Source organism: Solanum lycopersicum, chromosome 4 (assembly GCF_036512215.1).
Source record: "Solanum lycopersicum chromosome 4, SLM_r2.1".
Classification (NCBI taxonomy): Eukaryota; Viridiplantae; Streptophyta; class Magnoliopsida; order Solanales; family Solanaceae; genus Solanum; species Solanum lycopersicum.
This window is the reverse complement of record NC_090803.1, coordinates 6,180,377-6,194,149: the sequence shown is the minus strand read 5'-3', so window position 1 is coordinate 6,194,149 and position 13,773 is coordinate 6,180,377. Positions and strand designations below refer to the sequence as shown.

Here is a 13,773-nt window from a genome sequence, read left to right as displayed (position 1 = left end):
ACACTTTCCAAATACAATTCTTGATGAGTATTAGACTTAAGTCCTATAGAAATATGCATGGTATCGTCTTTGTGTTCTATTTTTTACGTGTTACTTTTACAAATATCAATTTTGATTGAGATGATTTTGAAAGTTAAATGTTATTACTTATATAAATTAGAATAACCAAAAAGTTAATATCAGGATGATTATAATTTATACGTAAATATTTAATGAAGATATATTATATAAATAACGATAAAATAGTCAAAACTTCTCCTAATTAATATTTTCTTAAGAGAAGTATAACACAAACGCCACAAAAAGAGTAAAATTTATTTTTAGGAGGAAAATGGAATCTATGCTAAGAATCCAGTACGAAGACAGATTTTTTCAAGGATTAGTTTTTGATTACAGAGGATCCAAACAACCCCTTGTATTCTAAGCTACAAGAAACTTTTAGCTTGAAGTGCAAATTAATAGTATGCATTATTGCTCAGCTCAGAGGAGAAGAAATTTGTAGTTGCTAGCCACCATTTTGAATGCTGAGTAGTTGAAGCTACCAAGAAAATGAATGTTGTAGTAGCATCTCTTGTGGAACCATTACAAGTACCATACAACTACAACTCCTGTAAAAAATCCCAAATCAAGAAAAGCCCAAAATGTGTTATGGTTGCTTCATCTAGTAGTGGTGTTGGTTCTCTTGTAATTGAAACCAATCAAGATCAGCAGCAGATTTCTACTTCTACACAAACCCCAACAACAACCCTATCGTCAGTTGCTGCTCGTCGACTCATACTGCTTAGACATGCGAAGAGTTCTTGGGAGAATCGCTCTATTCGGGGTAATCATCTTTAGCTACTAAAATCTTTAAAAAAAGAAGTGCTTGATTAGGAATAAGCATGAAACCCTTTTTCTGTTTCCCTGTTTTATTCAGTAGTTTTAAATCAATTACTTGAGCTATATCCATGAACCCCCTTTTCTGTTTCCCTGTTTAGATTCAGTAGTTTTAAGGATTAGTCCATTACTTGAGCTATATCCATGAACCCCTTTTGTTTTCCCTGTTCAATTAGTCCATTACTTGAGCTACATCCATGAACCCCTGTTCTTTTCCCTGTTCAATTCTGTAGTTTTAAGGATTAATCCATTACTTGAGCTATATCCATGAACCCCTTTTCTTTTCCCTGTTTAATTCTGTACTTTTAACGACTAAGCACCTAACAGATTCAACCACAGCTACAAACCCAGTGTAATCTAACACTGATGGTGTTTGAGGATGGTAAAGTGTACACAAACATTATCCCTACCTTCGGAAGTTAAGGTAGAGAGACTGTTTCCAATAGACCCTTGAATGATGACCTAAAAGATTCAAGTGTATGCAATTAGGAGCTCCGATTTCTGTTCTGTTTTGAAGCTAAATGATAATACTGTAGTACAAGGTGTTAACTTTGTGCGATACTGACTTTTCATTACTGAATTTGGGCTCTTTTGTTGAACATGGTGTCGAATGTTCTTTTAAGTTTTTGTATGGATTGAAAAAAGAATTTTGCTTTTTTCTTTTGGTTTTGGTGAAATTTGGGCAAGCTAGTAGTTTTTGTTCTCATCAGTGACTAGTTCGGAGTATTTGAGCTGATGATCTAATGGAAACAACCTCCGTAACTTCTTTAGGTAGGGGTAAGGTCAGCGTATACTCTACCCTCGGAGACCCCACTTGTGGTATTGCATTATGTTTATTGTTGTTGTTGTAGTGGCTAGTTCGGAGGAAATCATAATTGAAAAGGAGCACCCTCTGATTCAGGCACATACAGTTGTCTGGGTGCATTTGAAGTTTTACCATAAGGCAAAGGGCTTTAGTCAGTTTCCCTAGAATTAGTCTTAACAATTGTAAAATTAAAAGTGTTTTACAATGAAGTAATGACTTTTACCTCTAAATGGTTTTCTTTTTCTGTCGTGTTCGACATTATTTCTCTTTTCTTCAGTAATGGACTTGCCTCTCAAAAATGCACCTGCGTTGAAGTCACTCCTTATGTCTTCATCTTCCAGGTGCAGTAGAATGAAGAACTAAATATAATCTTGTCGACTGAAGTCCGTAGAACCGAATTATATTCTTGTTTCATTTTGAAAATATTAGTAGCACTTCCCTGATGCAGAAACAGGAGAACACCTGAAGTTGGTTCTTATGTTTGTTTTCTCTTGTAATCTATGTAGAGTAGAGTAGTACAGTAATTTCTTTTGCCTCATAGAAGTGGTTAAATAGGATTGAAGTGTAGAGAGACAGGAAGGAGTACTCTTTGGATTCTGTTTTTTGAAACTGTGAGTTGTAATGGGTGAAACACAGCTCAATTTTGATGCTCCAACGACTTGCATTCCATACCTCATGCAAATTTTCCTCTTGTAATATAAACAATTACAGGAAAAGTTTACTGTGTTTCTCCATAAACATAAAAGTAGCTATATTCATAGGTTTAATATAATGCTTCATCATTATGTTCTTGAGCAGATCATGATCGTCCTTTGAGTAGATCTGGACAACTTGATGCTATCAAGGTCTCGCAAAACCTTCTAAAACTGGGTTGGATTCCACAACTTATTTTATCAAGGTTAGTGGTTCTTTAAGAATATCTACTTACCTTGAAGGGAGTCTGCTCTGAGATCTTTAAGCTGGCTATAAATTATGTTGATATTAACAAACTAAGTGATCATTTTGTTTTCCTTATTGCATAGTGATGCACTGCGAACGCGGGAAACACTGAAAATAATGCAGGAGCAAGTTCAAGCCTTTTTGGAAGCTGAAGTACATTTTATTTCAAGCTTCTATTCTGTGGCAGCAATGGATGGGCAGACAGCTGAGCACCTACGACAAGCAATATGTAACTACTCGAGGGATGAGATCTCAACAGTCATGTGAGTTCTCCTTCTGCTTGTGATTCTTGGTGGTGGTATTTTAGATAATGGAAGAGCATTTATAAATTGCATACAAATCTATTATGGGTGCTTCAAAAGATAAGAAATTTGCAGGACTGGAAGAGTGGAGTGCTCAAATGTTTGCTTGGATTATTGTACAAACAAATAAGTCTCACCATCAGCTGCAAATGTAAACCAGACAGGCAGCAAGTTAGTTTTGAAATCATATTATAACAGGCTAATAAAGAGGAAGGACATGAATTTTCTTCATTCCTTGATATGAGTGGTTAGGTATGTATTCGGGTGAGTCCTAGTGGTTAATGTAGTGGAGGGAGAACTATGAGGTCTTAGGTTCAAATCCTAGCGGAGGTGAAAACCACTAGATTATGTCTTCCAATCTGCCGAAGTCTTGGTTGGTTGAGTTTCAGTAACTCGATTTCTGTCCTGGTGAAAGGAAGTAGGTAGCAGGTACCCAGTGAAATGGCAGAGATAAGCGCAAGTTGTCCATGATACCACCACCATTTTGAAAAAGTGCTTAGCATACAGAGAAAGGTGTCATTTTTTAAGTACGACGTGGGAGCCATTCTTCATTGCAGGAAAAAACTTTACTATTTGTTGGTTTTGATGTGCAGGAAGACATGTGAAATGTCAGTCACTTGTTACGCTATATAAATTATGGTATACGGTATGGAGTATTTTGGGAGTTGAATTGGATTAGTCACAGAAGTGACTTGCATGGATATTCAGCTGGCAGATGTGTAGGAGGGTATAGGAGATACTCCCTAATCACTTTCTTGGATCACAAGGAATGAGAGAAACATAAAAGCATAAGAGTTAAAGAAAACCCTTTTCTACAATTGTTTCTTTTTGTACGCTTTGGAGTATAAAAGATATTTCTATCAGTAGTGATGACCAGACGGTCTTTGTAGATATTTATGTTTTTTGAAATACTTTGCTTTTGCATGCAGTTAGTGTAAAGGGTTGTCCTATTAACCTCAATACAATTATTGGATTTTTACGACCTTCTATTTTATCTCCGGTTTGAGAAATGACAGTTCATTATGTCAATTGACAGTTATTGGGTAAAGTGCTTCATAGTAAAATACTAAAATTTGATCCTCTATTCAGGTGTATGGGACACAATAGAGGATGGGAGGAGGCAGCCTCAGTGTTGTCAGGTGCTACTGTAGAACTAAAGACTTGTAATGGTGCTTTGCTTGAAGCCACTGGGAAGTCGTGGGAAGAGGTATTGTATCTGTAACTGCTGGTTCCATTTTACCGGTCTTACTTTGGCAATTCAATTGCATTACAGTAGCAAATGGTTGGTTGGTATACCGAGTTCCACTGTGAAATGAAATGCTATTGACCCCCAAAATAGGGCCTGTTATTACTTTGTCGTATCGTTTTACAGCCCTGCTTTCTTCTTGCCGTCGTATAAGAACGAAATTTGAACATCTGTTCCCCCTTAGCTTTTGTCATCCCAAGTTAATTCTCTCCTGTCTTAACCAGAACTCCTAACTAGCTACTTTCCTATTATAAGTCAACCAAATCTGATCTATGGTAGTGATCTGTAATTTGGTAGCTAGGAATTTCATGAACTCCATTGTTATTAGAGTGTAGAAATATTCACTTTATCTTATCAGAAAATGACAATCTGCTTTAAAGACTTCAACTATCTGTTGGTAGGTTAGTTCACGAAAATTATTGAATACCTAGCAAGCAAATGAGTATCAACTCAAACAACAACTACTCTTCAGTATCAAACAAGTTGAAATCAGCTATATGAATCCTCGCTGATTATGTTTCTCCTATTAAAATTCATATTAGCGCAATATTATACAAAATAAAAATAACAAGTACTAGAATTTCTCTATATTTTCTTTCAGTGGAAAAATCTCTACTAAGGCTAAAAGACTATAGAAATAATATTACCTAAAGTAACATACTAATATGACTGAAACGACCATTGTGCCCTACATGGATTTTGAAAGATTGTAGGCCTTTTGAGACAATTTCCTTCCGTGTTAGGTCTATCTTGTTCCACACCTTTACTCACCATGGTATCTCACCTACGGACTGGTGCATTGGGAGGTCAACGACTGGATATGACGGTCAACGACTGGATATGACCAAACTATCTTTAGCAACCTTCTCGCATTTTATCCTCACTGTGTGTTGCTAGTACCTTATAATGAATAATGAATATTGACATTTTTAATCTTGTCTAATATGGTATAACCACACATCTATTTTAGTATCACATCTCTGAGACTATCATGTGGATGTGTTGGATTTTAGTGACACAAGGCCCAACATTCACTCCTAAGAGCATATATCACAAATTGAGGGTGAACTAAAAATAGGTCCGAGTGTTTGGCTTGTGACCGAAATTTAGGGGGGCAGTGCTGGTCGATTTTTGAGTACTTTGTTCCAGATCAATGGAAAACAGTTGATTTCATACAATATTTTCTCCCATTGCTTCTATAAGGAGTCATAAATGCACGACTATGTTTTCAGACAAATGGAATATGTAAATATTACTTTCCCATCTTTCACTTTTTCCTTTTTATCTTTCTAACTGGTTCTTTGCACCCTAAAATATTGTGAAGTCTAATCATCATTTGCATTAAATGTTATGTATTGGAATTAGGTTATTACCATATCCGAATGGAAGGCAGACATTTCTAAAGAGAATAATGGCTCTTTATAGATACTTCTAATTTTGGATACAGATTCTTGAAAAGTGATCTCCAAAAACAGGAAGAGAACAACTTAAAGACGCATATTTGTCTGTGAGGAACCATATCCGAGTCTTAGATACAAAGATGATTGTGTGTGCTTTATGGAACTTTATAGCTTCATAATTCACAAAATGAAGTTTCTGAAATGTTTGATCTTCTCTAACTTAAGTGCTCTCCTCAGGCATTTTCTCTGGCTGGACCTGGAGGGTGGAAGCTTCAAGGGCTTGTGAAGCCAGACACTGCTGTTTAGTCATGTCAGCTTAAGGAGCATATAATCAGCCATTTGACACACTAAAAGCCCAGAAAAAGCCGGATTGAAGCAGAGCGAATTACAAATTTTCAGTTGATTGTTGCGAAGCTTATTCAGGTATCTTACTACCACCCCGCACAGGCCTTGCATGCTCAAGGGATAACTTAATATTTCATAAGCATCACTTGGTGCCTCACTTACGATCGAGCTGGTCATTCTGATGTATTTATTTTGTACAAAAAGTTTATTTTTGCTTAAACCTAGATGCCAATGGCAACTATCTCAAGTGTAGAACAACTTGTTGGGTAATTCAAGCCAGTTGGACAGCTTGTTTTGCTAAATTTACACTCATGTAATGTAATTACTATGTAGAGGAACAATATTTTTGTAAATTTGATTTTGACCAAAAGTCTATTAAACTAAGATCTTTGTGTCACTTTGGACATTTTTTTGGTTGAATTCATAAATTTTAAATCCATTGATATGGGAGAGGATGTTAAGCAAATGATTTTGATAGTGTGACAATCCTTTTCTAAAACATGGTCAGTGAGGCTTCTATTTTATCGACCCCACCTTGTTTGAGACTGAAGCGTATGTAGTTGTTTTAAAGTATACGCGATACTGCATGATTTAGAGTTGGCAACGATAGTAGTTGCTGGCATTATTATTTGTATACCTTACAGAGATAATATACGTGGGCCGTGGCATAAGAGTTTTTAGTATATCTTTGATACATATGGCTCGTGAGAAGAAAATTGGATGATTAAATAACTATAACTTTGATAATTGTAGAAAAATGTATGCTACAGTTTTAAGAGAAATTACAATTGTTAATTTAAGAAAAATAACAATAGGGGAAAATATATAAATTTATTTTTGTATCAGCAGAAATTAGACTGTTTTGATCTATTCATACTCTTAGAGCCGGTTTATTAACAGTTGGCCAAATTTATTTTTAAATCATTTTTAGCTTTAGAAAGTTTTTGATAAAATTAAAAATAAATTTTGAAAAAATCAAAAGTAGGACTCTCCTACTTTTTATCTTTTGACTTAAAAGTTATTTAAGTTTTTTTTTTTGACTTAAAAACTACTTTTTAGCCAATTCAAACGGACTATTAATCAACAAATTAAAAATAAAAAAGGGATAATACTCAATTACCCCCTAGTCTATACCCAAAATTCCTGAAACACACCTTATTTTTAATGAGGTCCTATTACCCCTCCAACTTTTTTTTAAGTAATTAATTACCACTTTCGTACCTACGTGGCAATACACGTGAATTCACCAATTTAGGGCGCGTGAGTGGAGAATTTGCCTAACAATGACCAATAAAAGTTAGTCACGTGTCAAAGTAATTTGAAAAAAAATCAAAAATAAATATTAATGTTTCTCTCTAAAGCAGTTGTCTTCCTCTTTTGAACCCCCATTTTCATGGTTCTTCATTTTTAAAGAAGCTCTATCCATTATCATTCAAGTTAAATAGCTCTTTCATTTGAAAAGGTAAAGTAAAATTTAATATATTCTTTACATCTTTTTATGTTGATTATTAATTCTTATTTTTTTTGACAATGTTTATAAAGTTAGGATTATGACAAAATCCAAGTTGAATAAGTTGTGTATGGATGAGAACGATTCAATGTTTAACGCGGAAGTGCGATGCAAGCATGGAATCTTACTGCAAATGCAGACGTCTTGGTCAAATCGCAATCCCGAAAGACGATTTTGATCTTGTCCTCACTATGAGGCCACAAACTGTAATTTCTTTAGATGGAGAGACACGGAGAGAGTTGATGAAAGATCTCGTTTTATTCTTTCAAAATTGGTGAATAGAATTAATGAGTTAGAAAAAAAATATGAGCGTGTGAAGATGCAACTGGAACAGCTTGATAATTCCAACATTAAATAGTCAAAACTAGAGAAAATTCCTTTGGATGAAGGTGAAAGTCTTCGAAATCGTTATGAAAATCTGAACATCAATTCAAAGGAGAAGGTTGACAACGTAAAAGAAATAGGTGAATTGAAAGACAAGAAGAAGGTGAAAGGGATGAAAATGAAGAAAACAAATAAAGGCTGTTGTTTTGGCAAATTCCTTTGTTGTGTGATGATTTGTTTTGTTGTTGTATTTGTTAGTTTTCTAACCCAAGTTGGTAGGTATAAGGATCATATGAAATTAACATAATTTTGTGTGGTAACGAAACCTTTATTTGCTCTATTGTAATGTAAAATTGAATTTGTTTGTGTTTGAAACTGTCTTAATTCTCTATTTGCCATGTTGATATGTTTGTGTTGGAAGTTCTAAAATGAAGTAAAGCAAGAGGTGTAAATCATTCTTAAGAGCAAATTTTAAGTACAAAGTTGATTGTAAAAGCGCAGAGAATTAGTCACAGCGCATAGGTGCCCAGAATTTCATTGCTTAAGAGCAAATTTTCAGTACAAAATCTAAATGTGCCCAAAATTATACAAGTCACAACGCATACGCAAAATAAAGTTTTCACATTGCATAAGTACCCATAATTTCAGTACTATAACAAAAAATAGAAATATTTAGTTTTCCTTCAAACATGAAACAAAATAGTACTTATAGTGGCCATCAAAAAATGACTGATAAAACACCATTGATATCAACATTATAGTTTCCATGGGTGTCGAGATTGTGAAGAGGAGGAAGCATTTGAGTTTGAAAGCCTTGATTGATCTCTAATCTGCTGGAGCCTTCTAGTTGTGATTGCCTGATTTCCTTTCCACTTCAATCCACTTGTCGGTTTGAAACCAACATCCCCAGTTACAATACTTGATCTCAAAACTCTCTTTGGTTCGGCTAATATTGTGCTACTTGGCAGTCTAGGCTACAAAATTTTTAGAGAACTAAGATTATTAGAGAATAAATGTGCAAGTTATTAGAGAACAAACAATATGAATGCATCGCAATACTTACATTGAAATTTTTGAAACCATTTTTAGCTTGAAACACACCCATACCAGTGACTCTTCGCCTTTTAAATTGAGTTGTGTTTTCAACACCCTTTCCTTTCCTGGTAGTAGTAGTTTCCTTTGGTGCAACATTTGTGTTCTGGTCTACACCCTATGTTGTACTACCATGAGAACATGTAAACCAATTTTCAAGTGGATGATTACTACCGCTTCCTGCACTTCCCAATCCCCTACCCTTTCCTCTACCACTCCTGGATCTTGATAATACTCTAACACCATTTACACTTGCGCTTGCTTCATGTGTTGGTGTTCTTGAAGTTGTAGGAGGTGCAGTGGTTCTAGGAGAGGCCCTTGATGCACTTGCACTTGCTGTAGCTCTTGTTGTTCTTGAAGTTGTTGGAGGTGCAATAATTGTAGGTGAATCCCCTGTTGCACTTGCATTTGCACTTGTGTTTTTAGGTCTGTCTCTCCCCCTTTTGGCAACAGGCTCACTCTCAATATTTGTTGATTTCTAATTAGCAAAAAAAAAAATATTATATTAGTAAGTTGATTACACTTAAAAGTAAGTGACAAAATAGTAATGTACCATCGGTCTTCCCCTTCCTTTTTTTGAACTTGATGGTTCTTCAACATTTGAAGTAGGGATAATTCTCTGTTCCCCGGCAGTAGAACCAACTCCATCACTCCTTCGTAAATGACAACTTCTTTTATTGTGACCTTTAACATGGCAAAGACTACATGTCATAGTTAGTCCTGTTTTGGATAATTTACCAGACACCTTCTTTTCACCAACCTTTTTCGTTCTCAACTTTCTAGGTTTGTCTGGTATTTGTTTTATCACTGGTGGATCAACAAGAGGATTTTTTAATTCTGGCCACATCGGCATGTTATTCATAGGTTGTATGAAATGTGAGTAAGTCATCAAGTACCTCTCTTTAGAGTAGCATGAATGAATGAAATCATGTGGGTCATATTGTTTATGCAACATTGCAGCTAAGGCATGTGCACATGGTATACCCTTCAACATCCAAGATCTACAACTACACTCCCTCTTTCTCAAACATATAGTGTGTTGTTTGTATCCATCCAAAACCTCATAGCTAGTTACTCCACTAAACTCAATGTTATATGCCATTGACTTATCAATATTTTGTTCTAATACATTCATTGCCATTGGAGAGAAACTGCTTATCCAAGAGTTTGGAAATTCACTTAACCTAGCTAACCTATTCATGACCTTAATTCTTATCCCTTCAAACATAGTAATAATGGTTTTATGCCTTGCAGACAAAATCCAAGCATTAAAGCTTTCAACATATTATTTTCTATTGCATCAAACTTGACTTCACAATTAAAATATACCTTACACCAATATTCTTTATCATAGTAAATTAGGTCATCCACTATACCTGTACCTCCAGTACCTAATTTAGACAATTCGTGCAGATTTTCTCAGAATTCAGCTTCAAAAGTACTTCTAGCACACTTCCAGAACTGCTTCTTCCTTTGCAGCCCTCTCCAATTCTTTGATCAATTTGCTAGTATATGCCTAGCACACCTTCTTTCCTCACAAGCTGGCAACAACTCCTTTATAGCTATATCCAGTCCCTACAAGTTACAACAAACATTACATAATTAAGTTTAAAAAATAATAAACCAACAGATAATTTAAAACAAGTTTACCTTTTGCATGTCTGACATAATTGTGAAACTTGTTCCATCTGCTAATCTCAAGTCTTTTTTCAACAGAGAAATAAACCAACTCCAAGTGATTGTGTTCTCATTTTCAAATACAGCCCAAGCAAGTGGAAGCATTTGATTATTGCCATCTTTAGCCACTGCAATAAGTAATTGACCCCTGCAAACCCCCTTCAAGAAACAACCATCCAGACCAATGCATTTTCTAGCTGACATAAATGTTATCTTGAGTGCAGCAAAACAAATGTAAAATGCCTTAAATACTGGCCTACCATATTCATTAGCTTCTCCTAGCTTCACCACACAAGTACTCCTAGGATTAGTCCTCAACAACTCATCCTTATAATCAAGAATTCTCCCAAATTCCTTAACATGATCACCCATAAGTTCATTCAAAATTTTAGCTCTTGCTCTTCTAGTTGTGGTCTTATCAACATGCACATTATACTTCTTACAGATTAACTCTTGCAGCTTGAACACTCTGATATTTGGTTGTTCGATAACTTTCTTTTTAAAAATAGTAGCAATGAATGTAGAGTTGCACAAATAATTCCTAGTAGCCTTTTGACATGAATGGACTTGCATGTAAGTCTTAATAATAAAGTTATTAGTCTTCTTGTCCAAACTTGCATATAACAACTATTTGCAATTTACCTTGCAACATCTCACCCTTACTCGATTTGGCTCATTCACACACTTTTTAATCTGAACCCTTCTCTGAATTGCATACTTAGTGACTGTCAATCTAAACTCTTTTACACTTTCAAAAATCATACCCAATTGCCACACAATCTTCTTAATGTTGGGATCAAATTTGACTCTCTCTATGGTATGTTTTTTCCTTTTTGTGTTAGGCAGTTTCAACTTCATTTTTTCACCTTCCTCTAGACAACTATCATCTTTGTCAGACTCCTCACCAGGCATGTGAACATATACTTCCAAAACAGACCCACTTTGCAAACAATTACACATTGTTAAGAGAATATCATCATTGTCAATATCTCCTAAGATGCAACTATTAGGTGGCCGGACACTAAATTTGCAATTTGGGCTATACCCTAGTTCTTTAATGTAGTCTTTAATCTCAAAATATGATATTGTATCCACATCAATATCATAATATTCACTCACTAACCCACCCACATATCTTGCTTTATCACCTTCATACAATAAGGCCCCATCATGATATAACTTTAAAATAATGAATGTAAACCCACTCATACCTATATGCATAAACATAACAATAATTAAGTAAAAGTTGCTAATAGAATATAATAATTGACTAAAGAAAACACATACCCAAATACTTATAAAAACAATTCAAGTTGAAGAAAACACATACCCAACCCCACTCATACATAACACAATACCCCACATAAATAACACAATACACGACATATCTTTATCTTCTTACAATTAGGTATGTAACCCCACATAGACACAACACAACACCCAACATATATTTTCTTCTTAGGATAATGTTATTTAACTTTAACCCCACACCCACAGACACAACACAACACCCAACATGAAGTTACTTTATTGTAACCCAGAATATAAGACAACACAACACAACACCCAACTCGTCTTTATCTTCTTGCATGTTTCATATTATAACAACATAACTCACACAACTATAATACCACCCAACCAACCCACACTCAAAATACGTTTCATATAAATGTATGAATAGCAAGTTACATACCCCATAACAACAAAGGTGACAGTATGAATATATGAATAACATCAACCCTAAAAATACGAAATTTGATATCTAACAAAATCACAATATAAACCCTAAAATTTATATTTCACTTAAAATCGAAATCAATATTTAACAACATATCATAATTCCTACAAAATCTAAGCATAACAATAACAAAAAAAAAATAAATGAAGAAAAAACTAACCTTTGAACTCAACTCAACCACAATTCTTGCTGAATGAAATCGACCCACACTTTCACGATTGAAATCGATTCACACATGCAGCACTGAAACAAAAACTAACTATCAAAATCCAACATCGAAAATCAACTTTCAGTTTGAAATCAAATTTCTAACCTTTGAAATCGATCCACACATGCAGCACTTTTCCTCTTTCTTTCCTTGTTACTTTATCTACTTTTTGGTAAAGTAATTTTGAAAACATAAATGGCCAGCTTTTCGAATTTGGGAAGTGTAAAATTAGCTGATAGTTACTTTTTCAAAAGCTGCAAAAGTGGGGCCCGACGCGTGTTGAACAAACACATCAACCATTCTGATTATTATTGCCACGTAGGTATTGATGTGGTAATTAATTACTTAAAAAAAATTGGAGGGGGTAATAGGACCTCATTAAAGATAAGGTGTGTCTCAGGGATTTTGGGTATAGGCTAGGGAGGTAATTGAGTATTATCCCAATAAAAAATATCTAAGTTTATCTAATATTAAATCAAATATCTATTATGTATTAATCCTATATATTCCATTTTTCGTTTATATATATATATATATATATAAGAACCCTAGACCCGCCTAAGTGGCGCCACCAAAAATCAGAATTCCATTTTAAATTTATTTATTTTAAAAAAATTGTCCTTCCATTTTCATGAAAAGTTGTGACTTTTTTGAAAAGTTGTAACTATTACGAAGAGTTGTGACTTTTACGAAGAGTTGTGATTTTTGTAAAAAACTCATACTTTTATGAAAAGTTGTGACCTTTCTAAAGGATTGTAACTTTTTCAAAGAGTTGTAACCTTTCCAATAAGACACAATAAATATTTATTCACACTACCTTATGTTTTCTATAAATAGAGAAATTTCTTGCCACTATAATTTTTAGTTTTTTTTCCACTACAGAATAGTCAAATTCAAATATATTAATTGAGCTTTTTTTTTTTGATGTTTGTTTCATTCTTGAATGTTTTCATGTAGCTTAAACTTTGCCATAAGTCATAGTGATTAATCTCACTATGATATTTTTTTTTCTAATGTGGTGACCTTTCTTTAACTATGTTAAAATTCAGCAAGGGTGATTGAAAATTTATCTTCTCTTTTGTCCCTTTCTACAGGTTTCTTTCATATAAACAAAAGAAATTGATTTCAATTGGAATGCTACATTACTACTCTTGGAACTCTTAGTGCACAACTCATACACTGCTAAATTATTGATGATTGAATTCATTATATTTGGTTCTTTAGTAAACAAATCTTTTATTTCTATTGTAGTTATTTGTATATATTTTTCAAATTCAAATACATTAATTAAGCTTCTTATAAAGTGCATTT

At 34.3% G+C, this 13,773-nt stretch overlaps 3 protein-coding genes across 3 annotated transcripts; 1 reads left to right on the top strand and 2 right to left on the bottom strand.

Moving 5' to 3' along the window:
* Positions 1–259: 259 nt before the first annotated feature.
* Positions 260–6,310, top strand: LOC101251174 (uncharacterized protein At3g52155, chloroplastic). Its single transcript, XM_004236587.4, has 5 exons — positions 260–823; positions 2,480–2,579; positions 2,704–2,883; positions 4,012–4,129; positions 5,806–6,310. Exons 1-5 carry the CDS (start codon positions 550–552, stop codon positions 5,872–5,874), a joined length of 741 nt encoding a protein of 246 aa, XP_004236635.1. The 5' UTR covers positions 260–549; the 3' UTR covers positions 5,875–6,310.
* Positions 6,311–8,434: 2,124 nt separating this feature from the next.
* On the bottom strand, positions 8,435–12,996 carry LOC104646775 (uncharacterized). Its single transcript, XM_069297025.1, has 3 exons — positions 10,490–12,996; positions 8,811–10,414; positions 8,435–8,721 (listed from the first exon to the last, which is right to left on the bottom strand). Exons 1-2 carry the CDS (start codon positions 11,087–11,089, stop codon positions 10,337–10,339), a joined length of 678 nt encoding a protein of 225 aa, XP_069153126.1. The 5' UTR covers positions 11,090–12,996; the 3' UTR covers positions 8,435–8,721; positions 8,811–10,336.
* On the bottom strand, positions 8,503–9,692 carry LOC138347846 (uncharacterized). Its single transcript, XM_069296393.1, has 4 exons — positions 9,393–9,692; positions 9,075–9,317; positions 8,811–8,957; positions 8,503–8,721 (listed from the first exon to the last, which is right to left on the bottom strand). Exons 1-4 carry the CDS (start codon positions 9,690–9,692, stop codon positions 8,503–8,505), a joined length of 909 nt encoding a protein of 302 aa, XP_069152494.1.
* Positions 12,997–13,773: the final 777 nt, after the last annotated feature.

Coding starts and splice junctions, on each gene's coding strand:
- LOC101251174 (XM_004236587.4), top strand. CDS start 550: ATGAATGTTGTAGTAGCATCTCTTGTGGAACCATTACAAGTACCATAC. Junction 824..2,479: donor GGAGAATCGCTCTATTCGGG/GTAATCATCTTT, acceptor GTTCTTGAGCAG/ATCATGATCGTCCTTTGAGT. Junction 4,130..5,805: donor CTGGGAAGTCGTGGGAAGAG/GTATTGTATCTG, acceptor TGCTCTCCTCAG/GCATTTTCTCTGGCTGGACC.
- LOC138347846 (XM_069296393.1), bottom strand. CDS start 9,692: ATGCCGATGTGGCCAGAATTAAAAAATCCTCTTGTTGATCCACCAGTG. Junction 9,318..9,392: donor AAGGAAGGGGAAGACCGATG/GTACATTACTAT, acceptor TTTGCTAATTAG/AAATCAACAAATATTGAGAG. Junction 8,722..8,810: donor ATGGTTTCAAAAATTTCAAT/GTAAGTATTGCG, acceptor AAAATTTTGTAG/CCTAGACTGCCAAGTAGCAC.
- LOC104646775 (XM_069297025.1), bottom strand. CDS start 11,089: ATGCAAGTCCATTCATGTCAAAAGGCTACTAGGAATTATTTGTGCAAC. Junction 10,415..10,489: donor TTATGTCAGACATGCAAAAG/GTAAACTTGTTT, acceptor TGTAACTTGTAG/GGACTGGATATAGCTATAAA.